The 18482-nt window shown below is 41.5% G+C and overlaps 1 protein-coding gene across 4 annotated transcripts in view; it reads left to right on the top strand.

Annotated features, from left to right (window-relative positions):
• UNC79 (unc-79 subunit of NALCN channel complex) overlaps window positions 1-18482 on the top strand; it is a 209195-nt gene that overhangs the window by 173907 nt on the left and 16806 nt on the right. For all 4 annotated transcript variants that reach the window (XM_088025012.1, XM_088025014.1, XM_028101287.2 and 1 more), the window contains 4 exons: window positions 2012-2116; window positions 10173-10250; window positions 15910-15999; window positions 17986-18161. In XM_088025012.1, the coding sequence (XP_087881138.1) occupies window positions 2012-2116; window positions 10173-10250; window positions 15910-15999; window positions 17986-18161 (449 nt within the window). The remainder of the gene's footprint in view (window positions 1-2011; window positions 2117-10172; window positions 10251-15909; window positions 16000-17985; window positions 18162-18482) is intronic.

The following is an 18482-nucleotide window of genomic DNA, read 5'->3' as shown; positions in this document are numbered from 1 at the left end:
GTGCAAGAACTTTATGGAGATAACCAGAAAGTTTTATTCGACAACGTTAAATAAATGGAGACAGATCTCATTGTTCATGGATGAGGATCCAGCATAATAAAGAAAGTTAATTCTCACAAAATAACCTATAAATTTAGTGTAATTTTAATAAAAATTTTAGACTTCTCTCCTGATAATAATGGGCTAGATCATTTGAACCTATCTTCCCACTTAAAAAGTTAAAAAAGAAGCGAACAGAATATTTTCTGAAAACTTCAGTGCATCAAAATGCTAACCAGATACAGATGAATCACCAGGCTAAGATCTGGGAGAGCACAGAAATGCAGAGATGTGACTGAGAGGCTGAGTTTCATTTCTGGAAGATCCAGGAAGGGAACAAGAGTCAGAATCCAGGACCTTTCAATAGCAGGGACTCGGTCTGATTCTGCACAGGACCACAAAGTAAAGGTAACCCAGAGATGAAATGTCCTCACACCAATTGAGCTCAGTGTCACACCCTCTGGTGGCCCAAGATAAGATATTACAAGGCTTGTGTGTTTATTAAGGTAACCCTGGACCAGGCTAGTGCTTCCAGGAACCTGGCAAAAAGCAAACAGAGCTCTTTGGATGAAGAGAACATTTCAGGCCTCGAATGATTTCTAGAAATAATTTTTTAATAAAACTTTCAGCACGCAAAGATCATTGGACATAGAAGAGGACAGTATACCATGAGTAAAAATGAGAAAGAAAAGAAAGTAGATCCGGTTACTTGGTTATGATCGGGAAAGGGCACACAGCGGGCTTCTGAGGTGCTTGCGATGTGCTTGCTCTTTGACCTTGACGTTCAGACTATACGAATCCATTTTATCTGCACATTTGTGTCTTATGTACTTTTCTGCATGTGTGTTGTAGTTGGCAATAAAAAAAACTTACAAAATTGAAAATGATCTCGTGTTCTATTAACAGGAGAACAGATCAGTGAATTCCGGTGTGTTCATATAATAAAATATAATTAAACCGTTTAGTTGAAAGAACTAGAGCTACATGTATCAATAGGGACTCATTTAAAAAATATAATGTAGTGAGAAGTTATAAGTTGCAGAAAGATGCACAGTATGATACTGTAATAGAAAGTTACAAAGACATGCAAAAATAATATTATACCTTGTAATGAAGGCATGCATATGTAGTAAAAACATAAGCACCAGATTCAGAATAGTGGCTACTTCAAGGAAGGGAGAAAGAAAAGAGAGCACCATATAGGTAGTTGCAACTGTTTCTGTGATTTTTTTTTTTTTTTTTTGAGCTAGCAAGCACATGAGTTGTAGGGGGAGGGGCAGAAGGAGAGGGAGGGAGAGAATCTTAAGCAGGCTCCAAAGTGTGGAGCCTGATGTGAGGCTTGGTCTCATGACCCTGAGATCATGACCTGAGTGGAAACCAAGAGTCAGACGCTTAGCCAGCTGAGCCACCCAGGCGCCCCTCTGGGATGTTTTATTTATTGTGAAAAATGTTAAATAAAGCAACATGTTGCGATTTGACAAAGATGGGGGTAGTACATAATATACTCCATCTCTCTATTTTTTTGCATGCTTAAGCAGCACATTTGAAAAGTGGGTTCTTTAGAGAGGATACGAGACCCTGAAAATAGCTGTATATATTTTTCTCTAAATCATTTTCTTTTGGAAATAATGCTTTTCGATTTGTTTAATTTCTGCATTTCTTGGAACTTACCATTTCCTGTGAACAAGAACCCAATCCAGTGGTTTCAGTATTTAAGAGATATCCTATCTTTTTTTTATCCATTGAATGATGTGTTCTCAGTGCTTCTATAAACTCATTACGCACACAAAAATGCCCTTTAAATTTTTTTCTTTTTCGTTTGAGTTTTATTTCTTAAGGACAGTTCATTATGCATTTTCAAATACTGGTTTTCATTTCCAACCTGTGAATCTTTTGGAAGCTCTTTTGACATAGATCTGTTCTAACCGAGTTTTTAGACATAGCTTACCTTCTTCTCTTTTGTTCTGTTTAGGAGCGGGATAAATTCTACTTGTCTCGTAGTGTTGTTCTGGAGCTCCTGCAGGCCCTGAAGCTCAAATCCCCTTTACCAGATACAAACCTCCTCCTGCTTGTCCAGGTGGGCTTCTGTGTTGTTTGTAATACTTTCCACAAGATCCACCATGTTTGGAAAAATTAAGAAAGGTGTGGGGCATATGCATCAATCGAATAACTCCTCCCAGAAATGAGAACTAATCTATCTTACATGAGCCATGACCGAAGTAATATTACGCGCTTGGCACTTCCACTGGCTAAGCAAGACAGAAAGGGAGCATTTATTTTGTTCCTACGATGGAACTAGTGCTGTGAGGGGCCAAAGAAGAAGGGGACACTAATTTCTGCCCTCAAGAAATTTACACCTGGATAGGTCGGAGGGCAACTCATGAATGGCTACCGGAGCTGGTAGGGGACTGATGGAGCCACAAATGGGGGACTAGGCTGAGGTCTGGTTGTAGAGTCATGTCCATATGGGTGGATCACCACATCTCCATGAAGCAGAATTGAAGGTGAGGGTGGGCCCAACCACAGACAATCAAGTGGCAGGACGTACGGAGTCCAGCCAGGGTGGCAGGTGGAGGTGAAAAGTACCAGCACCCATAGGAGCCCCGAGGCAGAAGGGCTTGAATTCATACAAAGAAGGTTCTAGAGAACTTACCGAGTTAATGCTCTTGGCTGTAGGGTTGCTGATGAGGGGCTGAAGCCCTCCATCCCTGGCATCCTTAGCTCAGCATCTTAGACAAGTGTGCAGGTTTTTATCACACGTGATAGGCTCTGACTAGTGCTGTGAGAGAGAGATATATAAACAAAGTCCTGGTGGGGAGTTAAGAGCAGGAGGCATCCCATCTCATCTGATGTGAAATCAGGGAAGACTTCATGAAAGAGGTGGCATTTGAGCTAGGCCACCAAGGACTGGTGGGTGTCTTTTATGAGGTTGGGGTTCAGCACCAGGGGCTGACTGGCTTCAAGCAATGGGGGGAGGCTTTAACAGGAAGGTGGAATAAATTTAGGGATAATGACCTGAGGATGAAGTTGAGAAAAGCAGACTGGTACACTAGAGAAGTTAGCAGGGGGTCAGGTAGACTGGGACCCCGCCTCATACTCCAAGGCTAGACTTAAAAACGTGGCCATGCACTATGCCTGGGACCAGGGTATCATTCAGACTGCCTTTGTGCAAAGTGCGCAGGAAATGAGTCATAACTGTTTTATTTCTTCCGGATGAGCACGAAGACCAGTCTCAGAGTCTGGGCCTACAAGGTTGAGGTTAAATGACCAGGGGACAATGGGAGCTTGATATCAAAGAACTAGGCAAGTGTTCCTAAAATCTTAGGTACCTGGGGTGCCATTGGGAGAGATGAGGGAGAAGGACAGTTCATAAGCATGGTGTGCCAGACAGCATACTGGGTGCTTTAATCCTCCCTTCACTTACTCCTTACAACCATGGGAGGTATTAGTTCTGTGTCGCAGGTGAGAGACTGGGGCTCAGGGGGGTTCAGTGACTTGCCCCACACCACACAGCTGACATAAGTGGTGTCCGCATCCACCAGGGTCTATTCAGTGTGGAGCACAGCCTTGTCAGGCTCCTGGCCCTTCTCACCTTAACAGCTCCTAGCTGTTTGCACTTCCTTCCCCTCTCTCCACACAAATGCAGGCTTCTGGCCTCTGGCTGACTAAAGGAATTTTGCTCAAACTCTGCTTTTTATCAGATCACTCCCTACACCGAAAACCTGCACTGACCTGAGCTATGGGGTCTTCCATCATCTGGTCCTGTTGACCATTGACAAATAGCCACATTGACTATTCAGTAGTATCTCCCACTACAAATATTTACCAACCACCTGTCTCGGGCTAGGTTCTGGGGATATGGCGGTATAAAAGACATAAACCCTATCCCAATAACGTGCTAACCACTCTACCGGAAGTGTGCACAGTATGGAAAGTACTAGAGCAGAGTGGGTGGCCGGCTCAGCCTGGGAGATGGAAGAAGGCTCAGTAAGCCAGTCGGAGCCCTGAACCTGGCCCAGGTGCTGGGGAAATGATTAAGCCATGGTCCCTTCCTCCCGGGAGTTTACAATCCAGTGGGCGAAGCTGACATGTAAGCAGACATTTCCAACACAGGGTGATGGGTACAGTTGCAGAGGTGCACACTGAGTAAGGAAGTGGTGTGGAAGAGGGACCATGTGGGCATTGAGGTATGTGCAGAAGTTCAGTTTCCCTGGGAGACGAGGAGGAACAACAGCTGTCCCTTAGCATTTAATATCTACTACTGGTCTCCCTCCTCCCCCACCATAGACTCCTAATCCTTAGAACCAGAATTGAACGTTTCTCAAAGGCATGAGATTTAGTGAGAAGTTGGTGTACTCTCAGTGAGCCCTGGTCTGGCTTTCTGGGGCGCCCTGAAGCCCTCTGAGAGCACTGATCGCTGGCCAATGCCAGCAATGAATGTCAGGCATGATGTAGTCAAAACAAAATGGCTCGCATTGTACCAGGACACTAGACAACCTAAAAGGAAGACGGAAGACAAATCACAGCCAGGAAGTACCCATATTCCTAAGGAAGGACTGACTTTGGAGCTCTTCTGGGGGATTGCCACTGGCCAGCCCCTCCTACTTCCGCTGCAGCAGCTTCACTGCTTTTGAGTACAAGCACCTTGGACACAAACCGACCATAAAGGTGAAAGGGATCCACGCTAGTTTGGAGAAGAGGGCAAGTGGACTGGGCTTAGGGGGAAAGGCCCATGAGGGATTTAAGCTAGCAGGCTGACAGTGAATGGGAGTCACTGGCTTCTGATAGTGTTCCAGATGGACACCTGCAAACAGCCTAGGTTTCCAGCCCTAACAGTGCTTTCCTGCTTCCCTCAGAGAACGTTCCCTTCATTGCCCTCAGTCTTGAGCAGAGCTGATCCGTGTGGCTGATCTTCTTGGGGTCTAGCACCCCATGCTGTGACTGCTGCCAGGGGCTGGTTTTCTGTGAAGTACGTTAGTCAACCCTAATAAGCACTTGTCACAAGACAGCAAAAGAACACTGACAGTTTAAATTGCCCATTGCTTAAGGAGACCATGAAAACAGTGATTAGTGCATCACCACTAGGTGAATAAATAACAAAAACAAATTAGCTTTAGGAATAAAGAAGCCCCAAAGAGTAGATTGCTCTGAATGTGTTTTTTGGATTCTCATATACCATTTCAAATAAATACCATCTTCATCTTTTTAGAACAAGTGTGTATTTGTCATGGAATCATTAAATGTTAAGAATCAAGTTGTAAAATTATTTAACTTGGAGAGGTATTTCGGAGACACTTTGGGGTCATGCCCATGAGAAACGACTTTATGAATAATGTTTCAATCTTCCCGATGAAAAAAATGTTAAACAATACACCATTTTGAAGTAATACATTTTTGTTCTATATACTCTTAGAATAAACCATTTTCATTACTGAGAGAAATAAAAGTTAAGCACACTTGAAAAAACAGAGGTAGTTTCCTCATCTGCCCAGTGGTTCCTCCTTAGCCAAGGAGAGAGGTCCCCCATGGGGCCCCTCATGGACTGAGGGAGAAGCATCTTTTATCTCTCTTCATGAATAGGACATCTTTCTGTAATTTTTTCCAGTTCCTTTATTTCTTGCCCTTGACTGCAGGGTTCCTGCAGGTGTTCTCTGGACGAAGGTGGAGGTGATAGGCTGTTGTCTGGTAGCTTCTCTTAGACCAGAGAATCTAGTCTGGAGTCTGAGAGAAGCTTTTGTCCTTACCGATGAAATATCAGTTCCTGGCACCTGAAAGACCAGGCTCACAGTGTGGACAGATAATCTGTTTGGGGCCAACAGTGACTTCCTCTACAGATATCAGCAACCATCATCTGATGGCAGTGGGGGTGGTTTTGTTTAACTGAAAATGCAACTTGGAAACAGAAAGGAAAGCATCCATTGGAATGAAAAACTCTCCCAGGGATCCATCATGAATGACCCCTGGCTGCATTAGTGACAGAGTCAGTTGCTCAGGCCTTGGGTTTTCCCTTCATTCTTTCCTCCCACAGGGACCACTAGGGTATTTCCATTACTGTTTCTCTAATCATGGACTGGGTAGATGAGTTCACAGACATGGAGCCTTTAACATTCTTCTCATAGATAGATGATATCTTTGTTGTTTACCACATACTCTGTCCTTAACAATGGAACATTTACCCAAGGGATGTGGGGCCACCCAAGTTTTTAAATGGTTCAAGGTAGGTTAGGTACCAATTTGTTTTTTAATTCTTAGAAATTCCTTCTGGAGGCCTGGTATCATGGGAAATCTCCCACCTGCTCACTGTGTCGTCTAGCCATGGCTCCTAGTACTTATTTTGACTTGTGTGTCAGGTCAGGAGTCCTTAGATGTGCAAGTGGACTCTTTTTTTTTTTTAAAGATTTTATTTATTTATTTGGCAGAGAGAGACACAGCGAGAGAGGGAACACAAACAGGAGGAGTGGGAGAGGGAGAAACAGGCCTCCTGCGGAGCAGGGAGCCCGATTTGGGGCTCGATCCCAGGACCCTGGGATCATGACCTGAGCCTAAGGCAGATGCTTAACGACTGAGCCACCCAGGCACCATCCACCCGCAAGTGGATTCTTTACTTTTTCAAGAAAAGAGGCTTGGAGATAGGAAAGAATTTGCCAAATTGAAAAAGATACGTGTGTTCTTCAGAATCTAGATCTTCGACCAGCAGGACGTAGTCCTTCAGCACTTTGGACAGATGCCCTATCTTGTTTTCATTCAGACCTGTGGACATTTTTGCTTTCACCAGCGACCTCTTCTTTTCAGCTGGTCAGCTGTAGATTGCTTATGTGTAATAGGTTATTATAAGTGTTCTCTCGCTGGGATTAAAGCAGAGTCTTCATAATAGAGTGGTAACTCATTAAAAGCCTCTGTAAAGGCTATATAAGCCCAAATCAAAAAGCATTTCCTCAACTCCTATTATGTGTCAAGAGTAGACATTCTACTAATTTGCATGTGGCTCTCCCACTGTGTGGGATATACCTGCACAGTCTAGTGTGAGAAACCGTGTGGGTGAAACATTTGCTTTTAAAGTTAGGTTCGTGGTGGGCTGGAGGACAAAGACATGCAGAGCGATGGCTGTTGTCTTTAAGTCACAGATTACTATTGACGTGGGGTTGTTATTATTAGTTGAGTTACTAATAATCTGATCACTCTCTGGGTGAGCGGTGGAGATATTATTTTGAGTCTCATTTTGATAATTTAACAATGACACATAATGGACGTCGTGTTTCTTTTGTATTCTTTTGTGTTCGTGCGGGAATGCATGTTTCATTAGGCATATTTCTGTCTCAAAGTATGGAACTCTTCCCTCTGTTACAAACATCCTTTCCCTCTCTGGTTTTAGTTATATCTTTATATTGTGAACAATTCTGTACAATCAGAATGGGGTATTGCAGTTCATGGTTGGCAACTGTGTAAAAAGACAGAAGTGTTTATTAAGGTTTTAGTTGTACATATTATGTGAAAATTACACTGGATTTATTTATTTTTATTTTTTAAAAAATGTTTTTTAAATTTTACGTAAACTCCACACCACACATGGGGCTTGAACTCACAACCCCGAGATCAAGAGTTGCATGCTCTATCGACTGAGCCAGCCGGGTGCCCCCTAAATTACACTGGGTTTAAATGCATTGATAGAAAACAAATGGTAGATGGGTGATTTTTGATTAATTTTGACTTCTAAGAGTTAACACAAAACAGACATTTTAATTTGGCCTCCCACCGATGACGTGATATGCCTGACAACATACTTCCATGATGCTAGTCGTTCAGCTTTGCTGAGCATGGGAGGCGAGAAGGGGTACTTCTGAGGGGAGATAGAGACATGGAAGTTTTGCTTCTCCACTGATCTTCTCTTGCTGTCAAGGGCACAGCCAGGCCATGGGAGCACACATTAGGGGGCCGTAGGCCTGAAACTACAGCAGAGCATCCTCTCTGTCTGAGCTTCCCTTCCCTAACACTTGTATGTACTTCTGTCCTCCCCTGGGCTCTTGGCTCTCATTTCTGCTGTAAAGAAATTAATTAAAATGTTGGTATCCTGACAGAGGTTTTGAAACTCAGTTCTAAGTAGTTTGTCTTAGATTGCAGACTCAGATAGCTTTTGAAAATACGTTTTATGGGAGAACATGCAGTATCTGCCAGGAGGTTGGAACTGTTTCTTCTTTTGACCATGTACCTCCATCCAATATTTTACTTTTTTACTGACAGGTTCTGGCCAAAGTTATAGGCTTTCCTTTTTTTTTTTTTTTTTTTTAAATCCTGATTTATTTCCTTTTACTTATATTAGGAATAAGTCCAAGTGGTAAGCATTCCTGAATAAAATAATGGAAAATTTTAAGTGTTCCCTGGTTATTACTAGCTGGTACTTTCTTTGCCAGAGTCAGAGTTCATGGCCAAAGAGATTCTTCAGCTTTCTGTAACTGTATTTGAGGCAAATGGAGATGATTGTGTGTGAATGAGGAGTGGAGATACGCATCTACTCCTGCCATGCGGCTGTCAGAGACAGCTGTGCTCGCTCTCCTCTGGCCCCCAGCTCAGTTCTGTTGATGAAATACTCCTCCCGGAGGATCGCACTTGAAGACCAGCTCTTGAACAAGGCCTTGAACAAGAAGTCTCAGGGCGCCTCAGAAGGTCTTTGGCTGAAATCTCTGCGTTGTTAGCCAAAACCCGCTACCTATTAATGCTCTGATTCTGAGCCCTGATTAGCCTGACAGTATGCTGGTTTCTCTTTTTTATCAGGCCCCCTTGAGCTTTTATCTATGACCCGAACCCGTATTACTTCTCCCCAGTTTGCCAGGGACCTAACCTGCCTCACAGGACCCATCATCTTGACCTACATAACTTTTCTTTCAGTGCGAAAGTGGAATAGGTAGGAAGAACTGTCAGTGTCAAAACTTCTTCCAGAGCCGCTGAACTATGCGTAACAGCACCTTTGGATCCCCGAGTTGTTGGGGCCACTGGCCAGAGGCCAGGCAAGAGAAATTAAGCAGGACTTAATCGTTCATAGCAAACTCTGCAGACTTCATGTTTAACTTTTTTTCCTGAAACCATTAATACACAGTTGGGTGTTGTATTAAGTGGGAAACACCTATAAACATCTGTAATGAAGCAAATTAAATTGTAACCTGGCAGATCCATCCCCATCATGATCTTGTCATAATTGATTCATTGATTCATTTCACACAGTTTTGCTGAGCCCCTCTATGATGTCAAGCAGGAAGGTAGTTCTGCGGGGCAGGTGAATGGAGTCTGTGCCCTCGGAGAGCTCGTAGGGGGTTGCAACATAGACTCCTAGGTCACTACAGTCTAGTGTCGTTACTGTTACAGAGGAAGTGCGTGAAAAGTCCCATGAGTCAAGGACAGGGGTGAGGGTCATTATCAGCACAGAGGATGGGTGTGGGTGACGTGAGAGAGGCAAGACCAGCAACTGAGGGGCCTCGGATGGGAAGAAACAGGTAGAATACTCAAAATGAGGTTGATTGTTTTTCTGTCTTCGTTTTAAATGTGTAATATAATGATGAAGTCTGGAAAAAAATCTATGTGAATTCAGGAACTGTCAAGAAGTACTAAAGAATAGGGCGCCTGGGTGGCTCAGATGGTTAAGCGTCTGCCTTCGGCTCAGGTCATGATCCCAGGGTCCTGGGATCAAGTCCCGCATCGGGCTCCCTGCTCCTTGGGAGCCTGCTTCTCCCTCTGCCTCTCTCTCTCTCTCTCTCTCTGTCTCTCATGAATAAATAAATAAAATCTTAAAAAAAAAAAGACAAAGTCTTTATTAAAAAAAAAAAGAAGTACTAAAGAATAAATAGAATAATGTCAGAATAAATCTGATAGTGTTGACGTCTTTCCTTTCTCCCTTGATTGAATGTACCATTCCAGTGCCACTTAGCTGTCTGGGTAAAGTAAGAATCTGTGTGTTAATCTCAGTACCACTCAACTGAATTTCTGATAGGAACAAACTGTCATGATTAGCAAGCCCCATATATCCAGGGCAGATTGTCATGAGAGTAAACACTAATGAATTTAAGCCGAGTTAATAAAACTATAAATAACTTATTACTGTCCAAGTGCTCTTAAAAGTAATTATGCTTTCAATTTCTTATTAGTTTATTTGTGCAGATGCTGGAACCAAACTAGCTGAGTCAACAATCCTGAGCAAGCAGATGATTGCCTCCGTACCTGGAGTAAGTCGTGACTGAATTAATTGTCTACATTTTATATTTCCTCTCATTTCCCCATTTAGTGAATATGTATTTTTGGGTCTGTGTCCTGGTTCACTCTTGATAGAAAAAAACACTATAAAATTGAGAACATATTAGCATTTTTTTTTAAAAAAAAGAGCACTAGTGAAAATTTCAATTAATCCCAGCCGCTGGAAACTTTTAATTCCAGGAGACATGAGGAAAGAAATTACATACAAAATACATTTGATTACAGTTCAGTTTTTCTAGAATCAGTTTTCTTAGACTGGCTCCTGTTAAACAATTCAATTTAACTACTGCCGGAAAGAAATAAACGTTGTGATACATTGGTTTCCTTTGTACTATTTCCTCTGAAAATTAAAAAAAAAATTCCCATTATTATCAACTAGTGAATTATTTGGAAAAATAGGTTAAGATTGTCTCTGACAGGGCTGAAGATGAGAAACCACAATAGCACTGAGAGCAAGTTGCAACGAAACTCAGAAACTTTAGAGATATTCATTGTTAATTGAAAAAAAAATTAAATTTTCAGTAGAGTAAATTTTAAAGTAAAAAGATCACCTATAATCCCTCTGCTTTATAATTAGAACTCTGTTTTAGAAAATTTTTTCATATTTTGATCTATTCAGTATGCTAATTTGCTTATTTCCATATTGTTGGAAATTTATTTACTTTCCACTTTCATTGCTAGTATATATATGTTCCTATAAAGACCATCCTCATGTTTATTTGAATTATATCCTTGGCATAAATTCCTTAGTCAGCGAGTAGGAATGTCTTAATGGTATATATTCTCATATTGTTTTCTAAAAGGGTTTTATTAATTTACAAGTATACCAGTTTTACCCCCAATGCTAAACATTATTTTTTTAAAATACTGGTTATTTAATTTTTTTTTGACGTGCAAAAATTTTATGACAGAGGAAGAGTAACAATCACTCAGCCCAGAGGTAGTTTTATTGCCAACATATTAACGTATTTTCTTTCACTTTTTCTATGCATGTTTTTTAAACCTAGTGAAATTATGATATAGATGTGGCTTTGGCTTCATATGTCCTAAGCATTATCCCCAAAGTTTGATGGATGCAGTGTTTTTACCTCATGTGAACGCACCATAGAATAGTGGTTAAGTGCATGTGGGTTAGACTCAAAGCAGAGTCTGAGGTCTGCCATTTACTAGCTGTGTGATCAGGAAAGTTATTTAATCTATGATTCTTTGATTTGTGTTATCTATAGAATGGGATATAATAGGGCCCAGTGTCTAGTTTGGGGATGGAGTGAGATAATGCATGGAAAGCCTATTAGCATGATGCCAGACCTCGAGTCATGCTAAGTAAACATTACCTAGTGTGTATATTAGCAAACATTAATTATTTTGGGGTATTTTCTTTATTTTCAATATTCTGCAATTGTAACTAATATGTGAGAAACATCTTTGTGCTTAAATCTTTGTCCATATTTGAGACTATTTCTTTATAATATATTTTTGGGAGTAGAATTACTAGACTATTGTTTTTTTAAAGAGTTCTTAATAGCAGTTAGGGTGATGGAGGATGCCATGAGATGAATTTCCGGCCACCTAACACACAAAAAGTTGATTGTTTGCTCATATAAAGTTTAAATGGGTGTCCAGATTAGAAGGAGGAGGATTTCCACATGAAAGTTGGGGGTCAGGTTCCTTCTGTGATGGGCAGTCCTCTGCAATCAACTGGTGGGTGGGAAGGAGAAGAGAATATGGTACGTGGAAGTTTTCACGGGCCAGGTCTGAATGATGCATATTTCTTCTACTCACACTCCGTTGGCTAGAACTGTCATATGGCCATTCCTGACTGCAAGGGATGGTGGGAAATTTGGTCTAGTTGCATGTGAGGGAAGAAGAGAAGCAGTTCTGTGAGGACTTAGCCAGTTTCTGCTGCATACCCACTAGTTTCCTTATTGTTTAATTCTTTAAAACTCAGTATTTACTACCTACATGATAGCTTAAAAAATAATATCCCTAATAAATAAAAATTTTGTTGAAATCAACAAGTAAAAGACAGACATTCCAATAACAACAGAAAAGCAAAAACAGTTATAGGATCCATATGTAGAACCTTTTCCAGTGCCCAATAAGCCATTCAGAATATGCCTTTTGCCCTCACTAGCAATCAGTGTACTATAAATTAATACAAAGTATTAAAATATTTAAAAACATAAAAATTAAAATCAGCTAGCAAATCGGCAGGTCTTTCTTAATGATTAAACTTGCTGATGATATGAAACAAGCATTTTTATAAGCTGCTGGTGGTAGTGAAAAATGGTACAACCTTGCCAAAGAACAGTTTGACAGTTTACTTCTAGTACAATATTGGAAAAAATAATTTAATATACACATAAGGAATATATTTATTAGAGTAGCATTTAAAATAGTAAAAATATGGAAACAAAATTAAGACCTAACATGAGTGTATTGTTTTTTTAAAAACTTTCATTTTGAGTATCATTGACATACAATGTTCCATTAATTTCTGGTGGACAGCATGATGATCCCACCAGTTTGTATGTTATCCTCTGCTCGGTGTTAGCATTGCTCAGCTGTCCATCACCACACAGGGCTATTACAGTATCATTTACGACTATGCTGTGCCTTTTATTTCTGTGACTTACTCATTTCCTAACTGGAACCCTGTGTCTTGCACTCCTCTTCACTCATTTTGCCCACCCCCACCCCCCCCTCCTCTGGCTACCATCAGTTTGTTCTCTGTGTTTATAGGTCTGCTTCTGCTTTTTGTTTGTTTGTTTCCTCACTGCTTTTTTTAGATTCCACATATGAATGGAATCAGATGGTATTTGTCTTTCTCAGTCTGCCTTATTTCACTTAGCATAATATCTCTAGGTCTATCTGTGTTGTCTCAAATGGCACAATCTCATCCTTTTCATGGCTCAGTAATATTCCTGTGTGTGTGTGTGTGTGTGTGTGTGTGTGTGTGTGTGTGTGTGTGTGTGTGTGTACAGACCACATCTTCCTTATCCATTCATCCATTGGCAGACATTTAAATTGCTTTCACATCTTGGCTACTATAAATAATGCTGCTATAAACATAGGGGTGAATGTGTCTTTTAGAATTAGTGTTTTTGTTTTCTTTGCATAAATAGCCAGTAGTGGAATTTTGGGATCATGTAGCATTTCTATTTTTAATTTTTTGATCACCCTCCATACTGTTTCCCAGTGGCTGTACCAGTTTACATTCTCACCAACACTGTACAAGGATTCCTTTTCCTCCACATCCTTGCCAACACTTGTTATTTCTTGTTTTTTTTTTTTTTTTTTCTAGCCATTCTGACAGGTGTAAGGTGATATCTCATTGTAGTTTTGATTTGCATTTCCCTGATGATGAGCGATGTTGGGGCATCTTGTCATGTGTCTGTTGGCTAACTGGATGTCTTCTTTGGAAAAATGTCTATTCATGTCTTCTGCCCATTTTTTAATCAGAGTGTTTTTTTTTTTTGGTGTTGACTAATATTAGTGTATGTTTAAATAAAGTAAGGTGCCTCTATAAAATAGGCTATTATGTGGCTACCAAATCACGTTTTCAAAGAATAATTAATTGGAAAATGCTTATGATGGATTTAATTTAAAAGCAGGCTAGAAAAAATGATCCCAGCCTTTTGAAAATTATATGTATATGTGTATGTTGTATGTGTTAAAAAAAAACGGAAGGTAATATCCATAGTGACCATCTCACAAGTGGAGGACAGGAGTTAGGACTGTGTGATTCTTCTCCTTTTTGTTAATTTCTATTTCCCAAGTTTTCCACATTGAACATGTGTTACTTTTATAATCTAAGAAACATAACTTTGAAATGAGATATGAGTTTCAAGGAAGAATTGGGTATGATTCACTTTCATTCATGTTTTTGAGTTTCGGCTGCTTTTTCAGTACCTTATCATCAGTTTCCCTATTGAAATAAATATGGGCCTTCTGAAACAAGTAGAACTTGACTTGTTATGTTTTTCGCTTTTTTAAAAAAAAAACACACCTAAGGTTATGCTTACGTTTTGCAAAGTAATTATAAAAAAAAAGGTGGGTGGGGGGATTGGAAATGATACGCTTTGTTTTATAAGTGTAGGTGGATAAGATGATCCTGTATTTTAAAGCTTTTATTAGATGTAGGTGCTGTCTCTGGAGCAAAAGTAACTGGATATTAGTAAATTCTTCGCTCTCATTTTTTGAAATTCAAAGTGAGGAGACAAATACTGAATAATGCTCCTCGTAATTATTTTCTTTGACATTTACCTCGTTGAAATGGTATAAAATATTGCCTATGAAAGAAACAAGTCCTTTTCAAGAAATTAAAGAACAGAGTATATGCTCCTATTTGCATGACATGTGAAAGGTCAGAGAAAATGGAATAAATCGGGGGGAAATCCTTTCTTGCACTGAAGGATTAATATTCCAAAAGCAGGAACACAATAACCTTTTATAATTCCTTCCCTTGATTTAAATTAAAAGAAGAAAACCGTAGAACATATGAGATGCTGGGAAAACACTCTGACAGCGCTGCCAATGACCTTATTTTACTGTTTGTTATCGTGTCAGAGGAACTGACAGGCGTAACATTCTAGAAGAGATAGAAGGTGAGATAGTTCAGGGCTGTGCAAATTTACATGCATATGGGAAAATGAGCGCCACTGGGGGAGCTAGTTAAGTCTCTGATGTTCCAGATTTTCCAAAAGAAAGCCAAGAAAGGCCTTAGCATAGTATTCAGATGGCTTCAAAGACGGCCTGCTTTTGATCCACATTATACCCGGCCCGATGTGTGGGCTCGCTCATAGAGCTTTGATGGAGCAGCTTGTCTGTTCATTTGCCTTTTCTTTGTTTATAATCCTAAATGCACTGCATCGCCCCGGGCAGGTTTATGCCCCCCGTTTAATAATGGGGGACGCAAGTGTGCTTTCTTTCCCTTGAAAACTTCCCAAACAGGCTGCTGGTGCGGAGGGAAGAGGATCATTTCACTTCTGTCTCTCTCGTTTATCCCTAGCAAGAACACAGCAAGCGTAAAGCACACATTTATCTATTTCGTTGTACACCTACTGTGCATAAGACATTAAATAGCAAGTGACTTGAATATAAGAATTTTGGACTCTTTCAGCACCACATGATGTTTGTTTCTATCCTTTTCGTTTTTTGATGGGAAAAGGTTCGAGCTTCTGGTGTCAGAATTAGGTGGCATGTATTGAGTATCTAAGGCTTTGGTGCGTGTCTAAGGCTCCCCAGAGTGATAAGGGTTAGTGTAGTTTCAGGGTTGATTCATGTCATAAGGACTCTGATCCTAATGGCTTTTACAAAGGCTTAATCTGTGTGTCCAGGCCAGTGTAAAAACAAGCACACAAAATCCAGTTCGATCCCCCAGTGGAGAAAAAGCAGGTTAACTCCTGTCTCGCCGAGGCTGCCCCTGTTTCTTAGCGCTTTGCCACCAACCTTTTATCAATTTTTGTCCAAACTGTGGGCAGACAGTCACAGATTCTGGAGAGTAACGGAGTGAGTCAGAGCTCCAGAAACTGAAACAGCTCATTAGTAAACAGCGTGAAGCCAGAACAAGACAGTGACTGCAGTCAGGGCCACGGTGAAGGCACCCCCAGCGTTGTCCTTGTGTTTCAGTGTGGGACTGCCGCGATGGAGTGTGTGCGGCAGTACATCAGCGAGGTGCTGGACTTCATGGCCGACATGCACACGCTCACCAAACTCAAGGTAAGAGGCTTCCACCGGCAGCCGCGACCCTAACAAACCCAGACTCTTGGGGGTCTGAAGCACTGGGTTTTCAGCCTGTGCAAAGAGGGAAAAGAGAACAGAAAGGCTGTTTCCATGGCAGGAGTGATGTGCACAGCTTTCATTTTGCCATTGATTCAGTTCTTACGATGCCCCTGGTGAAGCGTGGTCCCCATTTTACAGATGTAGAGACTGAGGCCCGGGTGATACAGTAATTTGCTCAAGGTGGTCCTGCTGCTAAGCGGTGGAGTCAGGGTTGACCCAAGACTCCTGTGGCTCCCGGTCATTCTCTTTTCGCTACGCCATGTAGTGTCACTTAACTAACTTGATCCTCCGCTCCCTCCTTTGCAAGACAAGCCTAACATCTACCTTTGCCAATGGTTACGAGGTTTGACATGGCGTTGTGCGCGTAAAGAGACTTTTGTGAACTATAACACATTATGCAAACTCAAGCCTTTCATGGTTATCTGCATCAAAGCTCTCTTCTTCAAGGAAATAATTAAAGACAAGGGATAGAACAAAATCTGATTTGCATATGGACAGAATCCCAGTGAAGTTGTTGAGGTTCCTGACTAATTGCTTTGCAGGGTCAGGTGAATGGCTGATACAAGTCAACTTCCCCGCCATGAGTCAACTAGGGAGCTAAAAGATTGATAGTCTCAGAGATTTGGGGAAGGCCCTGGACAGAGGGCAGAAGGGGATCCAAACACTGTCCAAGGAGCAGCCGGATTGCAAGCTTGCAGTAAATGGTTCCTTCTTGATAAACAGGATCTAGTCATCCCAGAAGGTCATCAGCTACAAATGCGGTTCCTCCATCGCCCAACCCAGTTTCCAGACTCTGCTCAGATGATCCAAGTGTTTCTTGGGATAGGGATGGATTTGCAAATGCTAGGTGGAAAGAACCAGAATTTAAACAGCTGACTTCTCATGGTATCTGAACCCCCAGGCATTCCTAAGCAGGTTCCCCTGGTGCTTGACCATGCACTGGTCACTGACCGCTGAGTCTGGTTGTCCACACTCAAATTACTTTGATATCAAGTGTAAATAAGAGGAAACATTGTTCCCTAAACATTTTAGCTAGTTTTATAGCCACTTTCAATATACAGAGAAAAACAATAAGAAGGATCCATGATGATCAAAAGGTTGGGGACTAGAGATATAATTCAACCGTCCGATTTGACATAGATTAATTAGGAGGCAGATCAGAAAGGGCAAGTAGCTTGACTAAGGCCATGTGACTCAGTAGGGCAAAACTGGAGCTAGGTCTCAATTTCCGGTTCAGTGGTTTTTCCACTAAGTCACACTGTGAAAAGGAGTTTTTCTACATTAACTCAACAAATATGTATTGAGCACCTGTCACATGCCTGGCATTGTTCTAGGCATGTAGGGATGTGGCAATGAGCAAAAAGACACAGTAGCCGTGCTCATTTATAGTCTGGTAGTGGGGGCCAATTTTAATGAAAATTTCATACAAGATAAAGTAAAAGTGTGACTTTTATAACTGCTATGAAGGAGGGTAAAACAGTGGTATAGAAACTTCCCATAGGACGATATGACCTAGCCAGGGAAGTCAAGGAAGGCTTCCCGGAGGAAGAGACATTTGAGCTAAAATCTGAACAATGAATAGCAGTTAATTGGGTGAAGAGAGGCAGGGACAGTATTTTGGGCAGAGAGACCAGCATGAGCAAAGGCCAGGAGTGGGAGGGAGCCAGGGTAGCTGGGATGAAGGGGTAAGATGCAGAGGTCTGCAGTAGCTAGATCATCCCAGGCTTTTTAGTCCATGCTAAGGAATTTTTGCCCCCTTTATCCTAAGAACAATGGGAAGCCATTGAAGAAGTTTAAATGGGTTGTATGCTTGGGAGTGGTGGTTTAGAAGGTGAGGGAATGACAACCTGATCTTTTTAACAAGTGGCCTAGAAGATTTCCAGGTACTCTGCCAAAGTCATGAAACACCATTTGCTTTTGCAGAGCCACATGAAGACATGTTCCCAGCCTCTGCATGAAGATACCTTTGGTGGACATCTCAAAGTTGGGCTGGCTCAGATTGCAGCCATGGAAATCTCACGGGGCAACCACAGAGATAACAAAGCTGTGATTCGCTATCTGCCTTGGCTCTATCATCCCCCTTCTGCGATGCAACAAGGGTAAGGCCCTTATTAGTACTGTGGCGAGGGCTAATGGATGCATCGAAGATTTATGGGAGTGGGATGTGATCGGTTGGGAAGATGGGAACAGAGCCTCATCTCCATACTTGCTGACCTGGCAGCATTTTTGAACACGAGCACTTCCTGATACGCTGCCAATAAAAGGAACTTGCCCTCAAACAAGAACCTCAGCCATATCCTGATGGATGATGAAAACTTGGAGCTTAGAAGTGCAGTTTTAACTCTTAATTCGAACTGGTTAAATAAATCGATAGGTATTTATTGAGCACTTACATAGCATCTGCCTTCCAGGAGCATGTT

The sequence above is a fragment of the Eumetopias jubatus genome, unplaced genomic scaffold (assembly GCF_037043125.1).
Source record: "Eumetopias jubatus isolate StellerSeaLion01/CBP00866 unplaced genomic scaffold, mEumJub1_p1.0 scaffold_7, whole genome shotgun sequence".
Taxonomy (NCBI): domain Eukaryota; kingdom Metazoa; phylum Chordata; class Mammalia; order Carnivora; family Otariidae; genus Eumetopias; species Eumetopias jubatus.
This window is presented reverse-complemented; position numbering and strand designations above follow the sequence as displayed.